This window comes from Ambystoma mexicanum, chromosome 4p (assembly GCF_040938575.1).
Source record: "Ambystoma mexicanum isolate Mex_15411 chromosome 4p, UKY_AmexF1_1, whole genome shotgun sequence".
Lineage (NCBI taxonomy): Eukaryota > Metazoa > Chordata > Amphibia > Caudata > Ambystomatidae > Ambystoma > Ambystoma mexicanum.
In genome coordinates, this window is record NC_090927.1 from 625,487,397 (window position 1) to 625,507,757 (window position 20,361).

Consider the following 20,361-nt stretch of genomic DNA (forward strand, 5'->3'; position numbering starts at 1 on the left):
GCCGAGATATATGGTGTAATAAAAATGTTACAAGGCATTGAATGGTGACATACCGAAATCTCCAAAAAAGGCCTTGGCTCTGGGGGGGAAAAACCCATGGCACTTAAAGGGTTAAAGAAGGCATTGGGGAACCCATCAGGCCCTGGGGCTTTATTACCCAGCAGGTTTCTGATAAGAGTCAACCTCTAAGGCTGTAACCAGTCTTTTTTCTCTTCCGAGATTCTGGGCAGCTGGAGCTAGTCGAGAAAGGACCGACTGGCACCTCATTTAGCCCCATCCTCCATAAAGTATGATTCAATTATTTGGGCCTTGGCTAATTCATCCCAGCACCGATTTTCCCCTCCTGATTCTGCGGGGCTCTGATCCTATGTCGTGTTTGCGTTGACCTCAACTTAGCTACTAGGATTTTGTTCACTTTGTCTCTCCTGGTGGAGTAGTATTGCTTAAGATGTAGAAGGGATTGTGCCGCTGCACCCCCAGGAGCACTTCTGACTTAGCCGATGTCACCCTGAGAGCCCTAAGTGAGCACAATGTGTTCCTCTGCTTGTGTTGCCTTTCCCTCTCCCCGAGTTCCATTTCTAGCACCTCTGTCACCTGGGCCTTCGCCTGTTAAAGGCTGCCACTTTTATGAACTGTCCCCGCTATACTGCTTTTCCTGCATGCCAAATCAGACCTAATTCAGTTTCACCCTTGACATTCTCTCTAAAATAATGTTTGATTACTTCACCCATTTACCGTTTTTAACATTTGGTCTGGCAAAACTGTGCTATTTAGCTTCCATGGGGACTGCTCCATGGGTGGTGCTGAGAGTCCTTGTAGGGTGAGTGTCACTGGGATGGTCCGTGTGTTGCATGGACTCTATCGTTACGGCAGTAGTGTTGCTCCCAAGGGCAGTGGCTGCCCGAATCATATATATTCTCAAAAAGGACCTATGTACCGACGAGTAAAACGTGAAATCCCGCTCTTCTTGGTCATAAATCCGCCAGTCCTCTATCACAGCTAGCTCCCTCAACATACATGTGATTGCCCTGAAGTTTCAGAGGTCGACCTGAGAGGCCGGAGATGTCTTGTCTAATTGTGGGTTTATCACAGTGTTGAAGCCCCCCTTGCCCCGCCCACCCTATGATCAAGGCCCCCCCTCTCTGAAACCCAGGATTATAGGTACCAGGTCTCGGTAGAATTGGTGTTGGTTATCGTTCGGCCCATACAGCCCCACTATCGTCATCTGGTTATCTTTCCATCAAGCAATGTAGGTATAAGTATCTCCACACTGGTCCCTCTTGACCGCTACTATAAAGTTGATTCCCCTTCTGATCAGTATCCTCACACCTCTCCTCTTGACCCCAAGCACTACTAAAATACCTGTGTGGGAACCCCTTGCTTTTAAATCTCTTGTCATCTTGGGTCTCATGAAGTATCACCACATCCCATCCCATCCTTCCCAGGATTGTCTTGCGCTTCATGTGGGAATTGAGGCCCGTAACGTTCCACGTACCCACCCGCAGTGTCTGTTTCATCCTAGCAAAGTAGGCCAAACTGAGTCTGCTACTGAGGTCTTCCAATCGAATGGTAAGCTTTTCCAAAGGCCCACCTCTGCTTTACTGTTCCCGCTTGAGCATTGATGTGCATTCTACTAAAACGTTTAACCCAAACAACAAACCAATCAATAACAAACCACCCTCTGATGGTGTATCCAACCCGGATTAGTGTATGCTCCACCATGGAGACATTTCCTGTTCTCTACGGGACACCCCAAGCCCCTCTGCTCCCCTCCCCCCAAGGGAAGAACCTAACCCGAACGGCATAAGGGCACAGTCTATTTGGAAGGGAAGAAACCCAACTGAAAACAATGAGGAGTAGTCCTCTTTGATCCAAAAGACAACTTAGAGATGCAGTTCCAAGTTGGAAGGTCCAAAATAAAAACGAGAGGCAAACAAAAAGTGCAGGAGGGATTCCAAAAAGCACAGAGCAGTCTGACTTTCAGCTGCCAGAGCAGGCACAGAGGATTCAACAAGCAGTCCGTTAAACAGAGCGGTAGTTGTTGGGTGTTAATAGTATTTTTATATAGCGCCTTTTCCCCTTTGTATGGCCTCAATGAGCTTGAGGTGGGAACGCCCTTGGGGACTGAAGTCCAGGTATGGGAATATTCTCAGAAAAGGCTTAGAATGTGTGTGCATTTGGCCAAGATTAGAAGTTGTTAGCTGGCTAGGCTCCAGTAAGCAACCCAAGAGGTCCGGCACGTGCATGGGTGCTGAGGGAGGTCACGGGGTGCGTTAGTCCAAGAGATTTGTTGTGTGTCTGGTTAGTCTGAATTTGTCATAGGTTGTCGCCATATTCTAATGGCAGCAGTGTTGAGGCACGTCTGGTGTAAGGAGGCAAAGGCTGAAGTATCCAGCTAAACTGAATTTGTCGGAGTTGTAGCTGCATTCTACGTGTGTGGATGGATAGCCGTGCCTGAGGCAGATGTCCACCGAAGTTGTCTTATACGTACCTCAAGCTCAGAGGGAGTTTAGCTTTGATCTCGCTGTGTGATCAGATTGTCAGTGTGAAAAGTGAAGGCACCCTCATATGCTCTTCTAGGAACAGTGGCCAGCCTACCCTCAGTCTTCTAAGCATACTAGACCAGCTAAATAGGTACATCTTTTAGGCGTGGCTGACAAGCTACCATAAGATCTTAGGGATCATAGGAATCTATAAACGCAATAGACAGTCTACCCTTATAGTCTTACTGTATATTTGCTAAGTTTTATAATGGGCTGCCTTCAGCCATCCTCCAAGTGCAATATCAAGGATACTTGTAAATAGCTTTGTCACAATGGCTAACTTATAGATCTTCTAAGTGCAATGGATTTGTTATTGTCGTATATCTTTGAGCGAAATGGACAGGCTAACATTATAAAGTGCAACACAAGTGCCCACTCCCAAGTCGATCTAAGTGCAGCACACTGCCCCCCCCTTAAATCTGTCTAATCTTGACAGATCTGAGTGCAATATTTGTGCTACCTTCCCAATTTCTTCGAGAGGCATACATTTGATACACTTCCCAGTTTCTTCTAGGCTTAACCTACTCAATTCCATTCTATGAGAAATACATGCGCAAGCCTACATATGCTAGCCTTTCACAGTTCTTGATATGCAATACATCTGCTAATCTACACAATTTCCTCCAAGTACAAAACATGTTAACCTCCCCTATATCTTCTACCCCAAAACCCATCTAAGTGCGACACGTTTCCTGCTCCCAACATACAGCTAAGTAGAATACATTTCCTACCCCCAAAATCCATCTAAGTGTGACCACAAGCGATCGACCAAGCAGAGGCGTTGCTAGGGGGGGCTGAGCGGGCTATAGCCCCGGGTCTTTTGGTTGTAGCCCCGTATAGAAGCTCTGGGGTTGCAACCAAAAAGGCTAGCTAGCCCCCAGTCCTGGCAGGGCCAACATTAGCCTAGCCTCAGATCTTTTCCAGACCTAGCAACACCCCTGCGACCAAGACAGGCAAGGGAGGGTCATTCAGCAAGCAGTCCACTAAACCGAGCGTGAGGTCAGCAACAAGCGATCAACCAAGTGAAGCAAGGGAGGTTCAGGTAGACAGTCGGTTAAGCAAGGCAGAAGAGTTCAGCAACAGTAGGTCGAGAAAAACACAAGGAACGTAACCAGAAAACCACTGAAGCTACAGGGAATCGCAGTTAAGGAGCTGTTTCCTGGGCAGCGTTAACCTTATGACCTGGGGAAACGAGAGGCAGCAATTCCGGATTGCAAGCTTTTTATTTTTTAATGCAACTTTTTTTTAAAAACATGTTTTTATTGGTTTTACAACAAATAACTTCTAACATTCCCTCCCACCCCCATCCTCCCCCCTTGCCCCCTTGCCAGGATCATCCCTATGCTGTTCGTTATGACCAAGGTTCATGCAGTGCTTCAGTTAAACATGTCCAGAATTCTTATTTTGTGCAGGCACCATTGCTCCATATAGTCACTCTGGAGATATTCCAGGGCTATTCCCCAGTCATCCCGGAAGCTTTGGTATGCGCCCTGCTGATTATATGTTACCCTTTATAGAGATATATGTGACCAGACCCTCCTTATCCAGTCGAGGGCCTGAGGCGGATTTTTTTGTTTCCACTTCTGGGCAATTTCAAGCCACGCACCAATCGGAAGGCCCATAAAGTTTCTATTCTGCTTTTTGGTGAGTTTATCTTTAGGGTCCCATAGTCCACAAAGCCATACTTCTCTCCAACTATTTGCAACGCTGCGAACATAGCTTTCATATGCGATTGGATCTCCTTCCAGTATTGCTGCAGAGTCGGGCATTCCCACCAGAAATGACGCCAGTCTCCTCCCCCCCCCCCCCCGCATTCCCTCCATTTATTTGGGGAGTTCCGTAGGAACTGATGGAGTCTCTCAGGTGTATAATGCCATTGCAGGAGAATTTTCATCCACATTTCTTTTGTCTGTATTGCCTTAGTTAGTTTCGGTATCGTCCCCCATATGCGTGCTCCCATTGTCCTCTGGGGATTGTTTTTTGAAGGGTCTTTTCCCATTGTTTGATATGTGTCCATTTTATTCCCCCCCCCCTGGTATTTATGTATTTATAGGTGCTTGACACGAATTTCTTCATTCCTGTGTTCGTCATTATGTACTGCTCAAACGGTTTTAGTTCTCTGGTTGCTGCTTCTACCATTTTGGGGGTTTCTAGCCAGTGGGTTAATTGTTCATATTTGTATCTGTCGTTGTTGTTCAGATTTAGGAGAGACTTGGTTCCCTCGAACGTTCATATTCTTTGCTCTTGGTACATATCTCCGACCATTTTGCATCCGGCTTCTTCCCACTTCCAGAATGCGTTTTTCTTCATTCCAGGAGGGAATTCGGAATTGTTGAATAAGGGCATGTAGGGGGAAGGGTATTTGGTCAGCGTTTCTTTCTGCGTTGCCTGATCCCAGATTTCTAAGGTGGCCTTCATTATTTTACTGATTTGTGTATTAACGTGTCTGTGTGTTTTCCCTATCCATAACATATGCCTGGTAGGTGTTGTAGCCACGGCTCTGTCCTGAGACGCCCATAGTTTCTGGGAGTTGTCAGGAATCCATTCTTTCAGGACCCATAGCTGAGCTGCTTTGTAATATTTCTTAAAATGTGGTAGCGCACATCCCCCTTCGTTCCTCGGGGCTGTGAGTACAGCTGACGAGACTCTTGGGGTTTTCCCTTGCCACACGTAAGTTGTGGTGATTTTCGTTAAGGTTTTGAAGAAGGATGGCAGGACCCTTACTGGAATGGCTTGGAATAGGTATAATAATTTTGGCAATATCGTCATTTTGATGGCTGTAATCCTCCCCCACCAAGATATTGTTAGTGGGTTCCATCTGGCTAGATCTCGCTTTATGTTTTGAAGGGTTTTTGGATAATTTTGTGCGTATAGTTCCTGTACCTGTCCTGTCAGGGTGATTCCCAGGTAGCTGACCCCCTTATTTGCCACTTTTAGTTCCAGGTCTGCCGCTGTTTTTTGTATTTGCATTGTGTCTCCCGCCAGGATTAGTACTTCTGATTTTTGTTTGTTGATTTTTAATCCTGACACCGAGCCGAACATTTCTATCTCCTGGATGAGATTTGGAAGGGATGTCTCTGGGTCTGCAAGAGTTACTAGCATGTCGTCCGCATAGGCTGCGATTTTATGGGTACTTCCTGCCATTTCCATGCCTCATATCTGCTGGTCTTCCCTTATTTTCGCTAGTAGCGGTTCCAGGAAAATTGCAAATAGTAGCGGTGACAGCGGGCAGCCTTGTTTCGTGCCTCTCTCTATAGTGATTCTGTCAGATAGGGATCCGTTCACAGCCACTCTGATGTTAGGGGTATTATAATTTGCCTTTACCATCTTTATGAAGTTATCCCCTACTCCCATTTTCTTAAGTGTTAGGAAGAGAAAAGATCATTCTACCCGGTCGAACGCTTTCTCTGCGTCCAGGGCCAGTAGTATCGCCGGTTTCTGTGTGATGCCTGTTTTCTCTACCAGGTGGACAACTCTTCTGATGTTATCATGTGTTTGTCTTTCTGGGACAAACCCGGACTGGTCTTGGTGGATCAATTTTGGAAGTACTTGCTTTAGCCTTGTGGCCAAAATTTTTGTATACAGTTTCGCGTCTTGGTTTAGAAGGGCTATCGGGCGATATGAGCTCGGGAGTTGCGGGTCTTTCCCTTGTTTATGAATCACCAGCATCTTCGCCTCATTCATGGTTTGGGTGACATTCCCTTTATCTTTAAAAGAGTTGAATAGGGCGGTCAGGATCGGGGTGAGCAGTTCTCTATAGGTCCTATAAAACATTGCGGTATAGCCGTCTGGACCTTGTGCCTTATTTCTAGGGAGTTATGATGATATGATATGGCATTTGTAACGCGCCTATACACAAGTGTTTGAAGGCGCGACGAGGCAGGGAGGGGGGAACAAGGGGAAGACAGACAACAATCCTACTAGGCCAGGTGTCATTCAGATCGCGCAAGTGCAGGGGTAGGGGGGAAGGGAAAAAGTGCAAGGGGAAGGGGGGGAGTGCTGAACAGGGTAAGTAGAATAAAAATAAATAAATAAATAAATAGGGCCAGCTGGTGGCAAGGTAAGTGCAGACAAGTGCTGGGAGGGGGGAGCTGTAGGGATGCAGAGACAGTCCCGCAGTGCAGGGGTTGCCAGGGAGGCAGTGCAAGTGGAGAGTGGCTGGGCCAAGGACCGAGGTCGGTGAGAGTGGCCCAGGTGCAGGTTCAGTGCAGTTTCAGTGAAGAATTTAGCAGGGGAGAGGGAGAGAAAGCAGAAGAAAAGAGGAAGGTTTTTAGGTGCTTCCGGAACCGAAGATGGTTCTCCTCAAGTTTCAGGGAGGCAGAAAGGCTGTTCCAGAGGGAGGCCCCTGCCGCAGAGAGAGATCTACCCCCAGCTCGTTGCTTCGAGAAACGGCTGACCCTGAGGGAGTTGGGGACAGATGAGCAAAGGGCTTCGGAAGGAAGATATTTAGGAAGAGAGTTGAAGGTATTTAGGCCCCAGGCCCCAGAAGGCCTTGTGGACAATGCAGAGGGTTTTGAACTTAATCCTCGCAGCCACTGGAGCCAGTGTAGAGATTTCAGTCCTGGAGAGATATGGTCCCTGGGCTTGAGGCAGGCGTAGAGTGGAGGCAGGCAGATTAAGATAGAGGCTGTTACAGTAGTCCAGCTTCGAGAGAACCAGGGCTCTGGAGACTGTGAGCTTCTGGAGGAAGGAGAGGAAGAGAAGAATACCTCTGAGGAGGTGCAGCTGGTAGTGTGACTTCTTGGAGACGTCAGATATATGAGGAGAGAAGGAGAGTGTTGAGTCGGAGATGACCCTGGGGTTTTTTGCCTTGCAAGTAGGAGCATGAGGCGGGCCAAGAGAGGCTGGCCAGAGCGCTGCAGGGAAGGAGGGAGGGGTGTGCCGATGAGTAGAATCTCAGTCTTACTGGCATTAAGGCAGATGTCATTGGCGCCACACCATTCCTGGATAGCAGACAGACAGTCGGAGATGAGGGAAGGAGAGGAGGAGGCCGAGGGTAGCCTGAAAATGAGCTGGGTATCGTCTGCATAGCAATGAAAGTTGGGGCAGAGAGTGGCGATGCGGTGGGCAAGGAATGCCAGATACTGGTTGAACAGCCAGGGAGAGAGATTAGATCCCTGGGGGACACCACAGGTAGAGAAAAAGAGGTCCGAGAGGAAAGGCCCCAGTTGGACCTGGGAGGGTCGATTGTAAAGGAAAGCGGTCAGCCACGGCAGAGCCTGACCAGTGATACCCAGGTTATCACGGAGACGGTTGAGCAGGATGGCATGGTTGACAGTGTCAAAGGCAGAAGAGAGATCGAGCAGAATGAGAACACACGGAGTGTTGGAGTCGAGGTTCGAGAGCAGGTCCTCACGGATGTTCAGCAGAGCAGTTTCCGTGCTTCTGGCAGCTCTGAAGCCAGATTGATGGTCATGAAGACTACCAACAGATTCAGCATGGAGGTTAAGCTGGGAGATGGCCAGTTTCTCCAGGAGCTTGCCCAGGAAGGGAGTGATGGAGATTGGGCGATAGTTAGCGAGGCAGGAGGGGTCGGACGAAGGTTTCTTAAGAAGAGGGTGCACAAGGGAGTGCTTAAGGGGGGATGGGAAGACTCCAGAGGCGAAGGAGTGGTTGAAAAAGTCAGCCAGGGCAGGAGCCAGGGAGTCGATGTGGTCCTTGATAGTTTTGGAGGAGCAGGGGTGAACCTGTTTAGACGAGACTTTCATAGATCGGACTTGTCTGGAAACCTCGTCAGCAGAAAAAAGGGGAAAGGCAGAGAAGGAGGGAGGAGGGGTGGCTGCAGAAGGGCCAGAGGAGGAGCCAGGAAGAGATGGAGGGAGGCGATAGGAGGAGAGTGTGGACAGGATGTCCTGAGTTTTAGATGAAGTGAGAGGCCAGTGCAGTGCAGAGGGTCTGGGAGGGGACAGGAGAGGTAGAGACTGCAGCTGGGTTGGCAAGCTCCTTGCAGATTTTAGAGAGTTCGGCCGAGTTGTTAGATGCAGCAGAGATGCAGGCTTGGATAAGGGCTCTCTTCTTGGTGAGAACGGAGAGACGGTATTGCCTTTGGAGCAGGCGGCAGGCCACTTTGTCAGAGGATGTACTTGAAACACGCCATTTCCTCTCTGCCACCCTGCACTTGCGTTTTAGGGTGACGAGATCCGAGTCATACCAGGAGTTACATTTGGCTTTGGGCTTCAGGTGGATTCTCATGACAGGGGCAAGGATATCAAGAATATCAGATATAGCAGAGTGGAGCGTGGAGAGGGCTGTGTCAGGGTGGGAGTCAGCCGAAGGGGGAGTTCTCTGATTGCTTTTTGTACTTCTTCCTGTGTTATATCTTCTTCCATTATTAATTTCTCGGCCTCCGTTAGTGCTGAGAGTTTTACCTTCTCTAGATACAGATTTTGCATGATCCCTTCTGGTTGGTCCGATGTATATAGGGGCCCGTAAAAGCGCTTAAATATTCGCGCTATGTCTGCTGTTGTGTCTTCCTGTGTCCCTTCTCGTCCTCCAGCGCCTTCACCGTCTGGTCCTTCCCCTTCCCTTTAAGCTGTCTGGCTAAAAGTGTGTCTGCTTTATTGAACTTTACGTAATACCAGTGTTTTATTTTCAAAAGTTGTTCCGCCTTTTTGGTCCGAAGGGAGTCTAGTTGGCCTTGGACATGTAATGCTTTCTGAAGCTTAATTGTAGGTGACAGCATAATTTCAGTTTGGATTTTGGCTATATTTGCCTCTAGTTCCTTTTCCCATTGATTGTTCTGTTTATCTCTTTGGGATTTAAGTGCAATTAGCTGGCCTCTAATGACTGCTTTCAGGGCTTCCCATCGGGTTTCAATAGATATCTCGGGTAGATTATTATGCTCTAGATTTTCTTCGATGTGTTCTCGGAGGGAGTTCCCTGAAATTGGGTCCCTAATTATTTCTTCCTGGATTCTCCAGTTCCATGTCCATTTCGGCCTCCCAGCAGTCCGGTGACCCCCACAACAAATCAATAACTTTCTGTATTAGTCCCAGGGCAAATGCCAGGAATGTCTTATCATGCTTGATAAGCCCCCCATCGCCTGATATTCCAAGTATTACTCATTTTGGGTTCCTAGGGACTGCCACATTCAATCCATTTGACAACTTTTAGGGAGAATTTTCAGTTTAGTGCTAAATTCCTCCCACCTTAGAGATCCCCAGCTCTTTTGCTTAACTTTGGGACTTTGTACTTTTAATACTATGTGTTTTCTGTTTCATTTGACTCTGGAGTCTGACAAACTCTATAGGCATCATCTTTACATTGCGTCACACAGCATGTGCAGTGCAGTGGCACAGGGAAGTCTCTTAGATTGCCCAAAGGTTTAAATACCTTCTCTTGGTGAAACTACTGTTTCCAAGAGCAGTAAAGTGAAATTTGTAACTTTCTAGACCCAGCACACACTATCTTACCATAGGGTGCTGGAGGGGTTACTTTGTATTCCCTTTGTCTAGTTTCTCATGTAACATGTTTGTTACCCTTTTTACTATTAACAGCTGGTCGCAGTGGTTTACTTTTTACTACCATTGTGTGTTTTTACTGTGGGCTGCGTTCTCAGCTACAGTAAAGCACCCCTGGGTGCCCAATTGATCAAAATGGCCGGTCTTCTTTTTTCACCATTTCTTGCTGGAAAGGTCCTTCTTGAGATTTAGTCTGCGTGCCAAACCAGGTTTCGTCTCTTTGTTCATTTTGTCTTTGCCAGGATTCAGGAGCAAATCCACCTTCTTGCTCCAGTATGGTCGAAAACCAAATGGTCGAATTTTTTTTTTTTTTGTCACTTTTTTTGGGGGTGGGGGGTCCCCCACAACCCCCTTTTTTTCTAAAAAAAACCCCTTTTTTCCCTAAACTACAACCTAAAAAAAATATTTATATATAAAAAAAAAAATAATTCGACCATTTGGTTTTCGGCCAAATTACGTCGACGAAATGTCCGGACACCATGTCTGGCAGGGGCAGGAAGTGAGGGAGGTGCCCGAAACTCCCTTGGTTACATGAGTGCACCGTGCTGTGTGATTGACAGCTAGGCTGGAATGAATGGGAGAAACCTGCATAAAAGGCAAGGCTTTTTGGCTTGGAAGGCGGAGTCGACCACTGGACGAAGAAATCCGAAGAAGAACTCCTGCTGAACTTCCTGGACTGTTGGTTTGCCTGGTGAAGTCCTGCTGCTGTGCTGAAGCTCTGAATTCGCCTCGACTAGAGAAGTCCTGCAAGGACGACTTCTCGCTTTTTGAGTTGGTGAGACCAATCAACTCCAAAGTAAGTCTGTCTGGACATCCTCTCTGAGCTGGCTGTATTTCCACTGCTGCTGCTAGAACCGAAGTGCCAGGGAGAGGAACACCAGATTATGTGTGTTGCTTTTAAGTCCGGCCTGAGTGCCAGGAAGATCCTCCGGGCTTCCCTGAAGCAGGACTGACCAATCCTGAGGCACCTCAACAGAATGCTGGACCCCAGATGCGAGGAAAGTCCAGAGTGGTATCGGAGAACCTCAGTGTTGCTATTTGCTGTCTGACGCGAGGAGCTGAAACACAGAAGAACCACTGAATTGAAGTTTGCCCATTGCTGCTGCTTACCTTCCCATTGCAGAGCAGGAGTCCCAGACATCCTCCCTCTCGTCCCCACGACTGAGGCTCAGGAACAGGATCTGCAGAGCTGTATAGGAACAGAAGCCAGCTGGAACCATTTCTTCTAACCAGAGGTACTGTAAAGTCTAAGAACTTACCTCTTGTTGTGCAGCCTTGCTTGCTCTCAGTTGAGACCTGTCTTGGTTACCTTGCAGAGTTGCTAAAGCTCTGCCCCTCACAAGCCTCCCAGCATGTGGCCCTTCAAGTGTTCTATTTTCAACAAACATTTCTGAAAACTTTGCAAGACTTTTTACCTACCTGCAAAGAAGATCTTCAGCTCCCCTAGACATTGCTCAATTAACATTGGCTGTCCTGGCTCCCTGAAAGACTCTTCTTTTTCTTTGGCCTTTCCCTCTGGAAAGGGTTAATTTATTCTGCATTGGAAGGTACCAAAAGTACTTAACTTTATGAATTATTACACCAAATTCAGTATTTGTTAGGGAGAATTCTCATTCAATTTCCCTTACCTAGTGAGTCCCCCAGCAGCTTTGCTGGATTTCTGGAGTTATTTCTTTTCAACTTGTTAAGAGTGTGAGCGTTTCCCCCCACTCTTACCCATGTTTTGCCAAGTGTATTTCATCTGTTTTTGTGATTGTGGACTCTGGAGTACACAACTTCAGTAACCCCTTTCTTTTGTGTGTTACACAGCACCTTCAGTGCAGTGACACAGGTTTGTCTTTTAGACTTCCCACCGACTCCATTTCTGGGGCTGACTACTGTCCCCCAGAAAAGGGTAAAGTTGCCATTAACTTTACCTAGTCACTTGACCACAGATCCAGTACACCCCATCTTACATGGAGCACTGGAAAGGGTTACTCCATAGCCCTTTTCATCTGTACCTCCTAGAGCCTTGTTTTGCTCTTTTTACATTTAGACTTGGCTGGTGGCAGTGGTATCTACCATAACTATTCTACCGCGTTTATATTATTTAAATGTGGTACTGTTTTAGGCTATAATATTAGCCACGAACATAAACCTGCTTGACCAAATACTTTCTTTTGGCTCCGGTCGGGTTTATTCACCATTTCTTTTTGTTAAAGTCCTTCTTGTGTTTTAATTTGCACGGCAAACCAAGTTTGCCTCCTTTATTCACTGTCTTTTGGCAGGCTTCTGCCAAGAAGCCCTCCTCTAGGCGCTTGGGTGTCTAGGTGGGCTGAATGTGAGGGATGGGTGTAGTCATCCCCTGCACAGGGTATCGTAGGAAACCCAAGTCACACTTTTCCATGATTGGCTGAGGTGGTTGTCTGGGCTGGACAATCCCCCAGCTGCGTGATTGACAGCCAGGCTGTGTGAATAGGGAATTTCCGCATAAAAGGCAGGACTCTTGGGCTAAAAGTCAGAGCCGCCACTGGAACTACAAGGAACCGAAGAGAAGCGGAGAAGAAGACTGCTGCTGCAACTACCCTGTCCCGGTGAAGCCCTGCTGCAGCCTTGAGCTATCTACCAGAGAAGATCCAGTCCGGAGTCTTCTTCCCTTGAGCCTGGTGGTTTCAACCTGCTCATCTTCCACAGCCAGAGGATCCTCTTTGTGGTCCTAATCGCTGCACACTGCTGTAGTGGTCCGGATAGCCACCTGAAGAGTCTCTCCTGTTTTAAAGGAGCGCACCTTTCATTCACCGTTGCTGCTGCTGGCTTCATCCCTGTGTGGTGCACACCCCTCCAGACGTCGTCCTTCTCGTCTCCACGACCGAAGCTCCAGGAACCGTGGGTCTGCAGGAAACTACCAGGAACAACTGCCGTGGCACCAGCTTCTCTGTGTTCTGCTTTGAGGAACTAGGGCGAATCCCATTTCTCATCTTCCAAGGCTTGTCCTTAGCTTCCCTCCTTATTATAACTTTAGCTTCCTCTGTTGACAATATCTAAGTACTCCTGGCAACGTTGAATCTTGAACTGTCTGACTGTGTGATCCTCGACAACAGGATGCCGGTTCCACTTGACACTGGCTCCTGCCTATTGACTCTTGCATTTCTGTCAACGAGCGTTCTCTGATTCTGTCTGCCCTGACAAAAGTATTGCCTATGATATTTTTGCCCCCAACTCTCTCTGTTTAACTCAGGTGAAAGTGTGTTTTTGCCCCGGTAACATTTCTTGCCGCGGATACGCGTATCTTTAGTAAGACCGAACTGTCATTACTGTCAAAAGTGATCGCAAATGTATTCCCGGTAACGTCTTTTGTTTCACAACACCGGTCTGTTATACTATAGGGTACTTACCTTGAGTTATACTGTACCAAGTGAATTGGTTGTGTAGTGTATTTTACGTGTTGTTTTGAATTTATATAAGTGTTGTGTAACAGATGGTTTTAAAATAAATGTACTTATTTTTATTTTTTTATTTTTTTTATTTTGATACAGCTGAGTTAATCAACTTTTCAAAAGCAATAACACATCTGAAATGACAATTTCATTTAACACAATAGCAGACAATCATGCTAAGAAAAGGAAAATATTTACAAATTAAAACACAGAATGAGATACAAACGAGCAGTAGAATGAGAAAACTAAAATGGGTGACAAATTACAAGGCGATGGTGTTGATAATTCTTTCACAGTTCACAAAACCGCTATGTAGTATCTTAGCATTTACGTCAAGATTAGATACATATTTCAGCAGGTAGAACAGCTTCCAAAAAAATGCACCAGCGCCTTCATAACCGCAAATCTGACACCCTTAAATAAAATGCTCCATATCTCATTTTCATCCATTTCCATATACAAATTCAGCAAATTATTAAAATATTTCTCTCGGATAGCCTTCAGATTAGGGCAGGACACAATTATATGCTGCAGGGTTTCTTTTACACTTTGGTTCTCGCAAAAGCGACAGAAGTTTAAGTCGGCGTGAATAATTTTGCGCCTCGCCAACACTTCTCTCGTCGACCATAAATTTAGTCTCAGCCGCAATAATTTATTGCAGATTTTTGCAGATGGACATTTCAAAAGATAGCCCGCCGCTTGACCCACGCATTTTATCCCAAAGTGGTTGGCATCAAAGTATCTGTATTTTACACATAATTCATAGTTTTTAATCCAATCCCATTGGTAGTATTTTTTTTAGCACGGATTGGGTTTTCAATGAGGAACTGTAATGAGATGTTAGCTTCGGCTAGGGTGTCCAACACATGATTGCGCCATTTTAAGGGAAAAACAGAAGTGGAAGCTGGCAGATGACGAGCTACCATGCTCAGAATGTTGTTATTGGCCACTCCAAGCATGCTTTTACGAAAAAAGGAACACATTTTCCATTTAACTCTGCTACATAGTGAGTTCAACCCAGTTCGAACCGCAGTATGGGCAAAGGTGAACAATCTGGAAGATGCAAAACCTTTTTCCAAAAGTTGGCCTCAAGTCTATTCCATGAGCCATCATTAGAGTATAGCTTAGATTCAGCACTGTAAAGTAGAGTGGGAACCACCTTTTGCTCGTAAAACATGAGCAGATGTTTCAACGTGAATTTCCCATACTTATATACAGGAATTTTGGCCTGTGATGTCAAAGTCAGTAATTTTAACTGTAAAGTATGCAGAAATTTACCATCACTGACAGTGTTTTGAATGAAGATAACCAGATATTTATATTCAAAAACTGTTTCTATAGGTTCCTGTTGCAGGCACCAACATCCCTTGTAAGTTTTATGTTTACCAAGAGGTCTACAAACCAAGATCTGAGATTTGGAGTGGTTAACTATTAGATGATTTATCTTAGCATAATCAAGTTCTGTAGACCTCTGGGAGTCTGTGACATTAAAGCAGCACAGCTGTGGTGATTACTGTCATAGATATGGGATACGTCGTTGGAGCATCCCATCGAAAGAACGTTACCAGGTAAGAGAGTAACTTGTTCTTCTGTTGAGCTTTGCCACCTCCCGTGGTTGTGTAATGTTGTACTGCTATGTATTCTTTATTCATGAGCGTGTGAATCCATGCCAGACCCATACTGGAGAACAGTAGTTACAGGTAAGTAACTTGTTCCTTATGTTGTACCATCCTTATGGCAGTGTTATTGCTACTCTTTGCAAATGTTTATGGCTAAGAATGTTGAATTTACCACAGTAAACAAATAACTATTATTTTCTGAAACCTTCTCAAATTGTTATTTCTTTCAGGTTATCAGAATCCAGTTCAAAGATTCCGGAAGAAAGAGCTGCAAAGGTTGCAGCAAAGATTGAGAAAGAGCTGTTCTCCTTTTATCGGGACATCGATACAAAATATAAAAGCAAATATCGAAGTTTGACGTTCAATTTAAGAGATCCTAAAAATAACGTATGTTAATTCTCAATGATACATAGTGTCATGCATTTGTTTCGCCCCCGAAAGAATATTCCTCTTTCTTGTTATTTATGTATGCATTTGATTTTTTAAAATTTTGTTTTTAGATCCTCTATAAAAGAGTACTCAAAGGGGATATTTCACCAGATCATCTAATAAGAATGAGCCCGGGAGAATTAGCATCTAAGGAACTAGCTGCTTGGAGGCAAAGAGAAAACCGACACGTAAGAGGTTTATATTATTCATACACCCGTGCTGCATAATATGCCATTTATAATTTGACATTGACTACTGAGATGCCAGATCTTTTCACGTCCCTTCCGATGGTACCTTTTTTCTGCGACAGGCAAAGTTTCCTATGTAGTTTTTTTAATGGTGTACAGCTAGTATTGCTCTTAAGTCCTCCTCCTCCCCTTTTTTTGCACTCTGGAAAGCCCTGTTCTTTGGAGTTGTCCGCCTCACTGTATTTTTTGCAAAGGGGTTAATCACTTCTCTAGTTTTTCCTTTACTCTTAACTCCATTCCCTCTTCCTTTTGAGCAGATCACTACAGGGTGATGAGATCCCAAAATAGCCTGGGGCAAGTATGAAGAAGCGGCTGTTGCCAGAAGTTGTAAGGTGTCCTGTTTCAAGGGCCTCTGTGCCTGCGAGCCTGGGACCTTTGCTCTTCTGTCTGTTGAAATATCATTGCAGACATAACTGATTTATTTTTTTATCTTGCATACTAGATCTGATCAGGGAAACCTGGCTGTAGGGAAGCCTCCCTCTGAATGGATGTATTGCTTGTGCTTGTCAATATCATTGGCATCTGTAATTATGAGAATCATAATGTTCTTTGCCGGGTCAGATTGTTTATTTGATGTTTTTACCTGGCAGGTATTCACTTAGCTTTGACAATTAAGGGGCTTCTTCTTGTAATAGGCTTAAACTTTACATTATTCAGCTGTTATTATTTTGCTTCTTCCTCTAAATCAGTCTCCAACCAGAATCCCTGTGGGCTGACTGTATTAGACATGCCCTTACTTTACCTGATGTGTGGTCTACTTTCCCCTCCATCGGCTCTCAGTTTCAAATGTTTGTGGCAATATTGTTTTGTTAAAATATTTTTATTGAATTTAATCAGTTTACAGTGACGTAAGGTGTTGATAATGTATAGAACCTAAATTAACAGCCAAGTTGATTGGACAAGCCACAGCTCTCAAGCAGATTACAGGGTTGTAATCTCAATGCAATAACTGTTCTAAGGTACAAATCCGAACCCTTTGGTGTGCCTCTCCCCCTCTAATCTGTTCAAATTCTGCAGATTATTTATATATGTCCTAATTCACTCTCTTCCTGCATGGTTTAGAAAGCTGCTCCTAGAACAGGAGCCACCATTATTTATTGGATATGTATTTATATAGCACGCCGAACCCAAGGGGATCTGTGCACTGATTTGTAGAAGTACATGCATGCATACAGTTGCTGGATTGAAATCATTGTAGAGGATGGGTACATGCATGCATACAGTTGTTGGGTTGAAATCCTTGTGGGAGGCAGACCCATTCATTAGGTACATACAGAAAGAAAGGGTTTGATATCTTGAAAACACAGCTAAGCGGCGATATCAATGCTGATCTTTTAGATCTTGTGTGAATAGCCATGTTTTGAGGGCTTTACGGAAGGTCCAGTAGAAGTTTTCTGATCCAATGTTTAGCAGCTGCCACTAGGAAGCTGCACCCTCCTGCTTTCTGTAGCTTTAATCTGGGGATGGTAAGTAAATGCGTGTAGGCAGCGCATGTAGGTCTGCTAGAGTGTGATTTTGATTATTTGCTTGACCAGTATTTAGGGGCAGTGTTGGCCAAGCACTTGTGGGTCGAGGAGAGAGTTTTGAATACAAATCGCTCATGTACTGGGAGCCAGTGGACGTTATGTCTGGCAGCTGAGATATGATTTTTCTTGGGGATGTTCAGGGCAGCTCTTAATGCATTATTTTGGATAACCTGTAGTTTATTGATATTGTGGGTATTTGAGCCTGGAAAGCGGGCATTGCAGTAGTCCATCCTGGATAGGATGAGGGCTCTGGCAATCGTGATGCAGCTATCTGAGCTCAAGAATAGTCTACAGGCGTTGATACGTGTTGGGTAAGATTTTCACAGAACTGTAAATCTTCCTGGCCTGGGTCAACCCCAGAACGTTTTGCTTATCTAGTGGGATATTTTTCCGTAATACCTCTGAGTGGGAAACTTTTTCCACACTCACAGAATCTTTTACTCTTTTTATGTGTATCATTTTTTTAACTCTCCATAGTGTATTTTTAAAGTTATCCTCTTTAACAACTTATTGGAAATAAATGCCTGTTGTTGCTGGGGGTTGCCCTAGGGGCTCCCCTTTTAACTTTCTCTGGCTAATCTTGAGTGAAGCACAGTTCCCAAGGGTATAAAGGATCTTTGGATCCATTTAAAAAAGATTTTTAAACCAGCACACCACACCTTGTGTTTAGTGCTTGGGAGATACAATGTATCCCCTTTTTCTGTTACAGGGACAAGCTGACCTTCAATGGCTTGTGGCAGTGATACCGCGTATTAATTTGATGCACCCTTATCACAGGCTGTGTGCACAGCTGCAGTAAAGGCACGTAAGGGTACTCATTTTACCAAAATGGCCCGGTCTTTTTTTCTCCATTTCAGTGTTCCTTGTCCTTTCTTGTTCCTTCCCTGCTCATCCATGGTGGGAAATTCCTTAGTGTGTTTTTTTTATCTTCGGCAGGAGTACCCCAGACTCCCCCATCCAGGCTTCAGTCTGTGAGGGCAGGAAGCAAGGGAGGAGTCCTAAACTCCACAACCCTTGGTCTTCCTCCTTGCCTTAATGGGGACAAATCCCAATAGGGGGCTAGCTGTCCTGATTGGACAACCTGACTGCCCCTTCTTGGTAAATGCGAGGATGGGAATGCAGAGGTTGTGCTGTAGTTCCTGTTAAATACTGCGAACCTGAAAGCTGAAGAGAAGTCGACCACCAAAACCGAAGAGGATGATGAAGGAAAAGCGTCAGAAATGATTTCCAGCAACCGGAGAGCCTGCTGTGTATCCGGAGCCTGCCCTTCCTTCCATTCGACCTAGGGACTCCGAACACGATATCCCTGACCCAGAGCCTGGTGATACTCACTAGACTGAAGAAGACCTGCATTGTGAGCCATCACACGTGTTGCTGCGACCTTGTGTTGATGCAATACCCTGGGACCTCAAGCCACTGTGCTGTGGACCGTCTTCCGAATCTTGCTGAAAATTCGTGGGCGTCCTAATGGATCTTCAGAAACACAAATAGAGTCCGAAAAGTCCTCTCAAAAGAGTGCTGGACCTTTGAAACGACGAGAATTGAACCATGATTTTCTGTCTTCTTCTGTGCTCCTTGAAAAGGCTTCAAATCCGCAGAACTGCATTCAAGTCACGAGGAAAACCTTGCCTAGAGCCTTCTTCATCTATCCCTGCTGCAAAGTCCCTTCTGAGGTCTTGTTTTCAGTCACCACGACAAGGAATCCACTGACCAGGTTTTTGGCTGCAGCTCCTGAAGTAGTCCTGCTGCAAAATCTTCTTCAATGCTGAGGTACTGTGTTGGCTTGGGTATATACTTACCTTAAGTCTCTTGGGATTTTTGTGTAGTTGTGGGTGGTTTTTCACGATGGGGAGGCCTCTCATCCCGTGCACCCAGTCCCACTGCTAGAATCCTGCTTTTGCTAGTCAAAGCTTAACTGGCTCGAGCCTCCATCAAGGTTCATCTGCTGCCATACCCTGGTTCACCTGGGCACCTGGCAGGCCCTCACTGAAGGGCCTCTTCAGGTCTTTTCCGCCAGTGAAGGCTCCTGCCCCGGCTTGTAAGCTGAAAGTAGTTTTGAGCTCATAGGGCCTCCATTTAAACTGATGCGTCGGGTCCCTCTGAAGTTTCTCTCGTGGAAGGCTGCTTTCCCAGTGGCCATCATCTCAGCCAGGTGAGACTGGGAGATCCAGGCTCTCCCCGACAACCAGCCGTATTTGACCTTACATGCTACAAATGTGGTGCTGCAGACTCATCCCACCGTTATGCCAAAGTTTCTACTCCTGCTGAAAGAGCCTTGCATTCGCAGGACCTTGCTCATGCATTGAAGTTTTATGGGGCACGCATGATGGATTTTCATAAGACATGTCATCTGTTCGTGAATCTTGGACCTGTGGAACATGGGAATGCCCTGTCTAAAGCTTCCGTATAGAGTTGGCACTCCGGCTGTATCATGCACTGTCATCGTCTGGCCAGCAGACCTCTTCCAGACTGGCCGAGAGCCCACTCCACCAGAGCCATCGCAGCAACAACGTGTCTCTCTGGTGTTCCCCTGCTCGACATCTGCAGGGCTGCTAAGTGGAGTTTCTACTCCGTCAAAAGGGATTCCAGGGAGGAGTCCCAAGTAAGCCAAGTGGTGCTAAGCAACCTGTTTGAGGTGAGTCTGTTCCAGGGTTAAGTATATTGCTTCTCTTGGGCCTTGGTACCTCCTGTGGTTGTGTAGATCTACTGCTGTGTAATCATATTCATGAGCATGTGAATCCATGCAAGACCCCATGCTGGAGAAGGTTTACGTTACTTGCCTATAACTCTTGTTCTCCAGCATGGTTCTTGCATGGATTCAAATGCAAACCCTCCCTACTTCCCGTCTGGCTCTTCTTGGTTCATACTGCCACATTACCTGGGTGACCAAATCTGTAGATGGCCGCTAGGTGGACGAGTGTCATTGGCTGGGGGTAGTATGGCCCAAAGGACAATGAATGGACATAGAGGAGACAAGCATTTTTTATTCTAAATCGAAACCACTTTCATTTAACAGAGGATTCCCAGCCTGATGACTGGGAATATTCTTGAGCATCTGAATCCATGCAAGACCCATGCTGGTGAACAAGTGTTACAAGTAAGTAACTTAAACCATCCCAT

At 45.8% G+C, this 20,361-nt stretch overlaps 1 protein-coding gene across 2 annotated transcripts in view; it reads left to right on the plus strand.

The window, feature by feature from the left end:
- Positions 1–20,361, plus strand: part of PHF3 (PHD finger protein 3) — a 909,072-nt gene that overhangs the window by 224,262 nt on the left and 664,449 nt on the right. For both annotated transcript variants that reach the window (XM_069606191.1, XM_069606192.1), the window contains 2 exons: positions 15,269–15,425; positions 15,539–15,655. In XM_069606191.1, the coding sequence (XP_069462292.1) occupies positions 15,269–15,425; positions 15,539–15,655 (274 nt within the window). The remainder of the gene's footprint in view (positions 1–15,268; positions 15,426–15,538; positions 15,656–20,361) is intronic.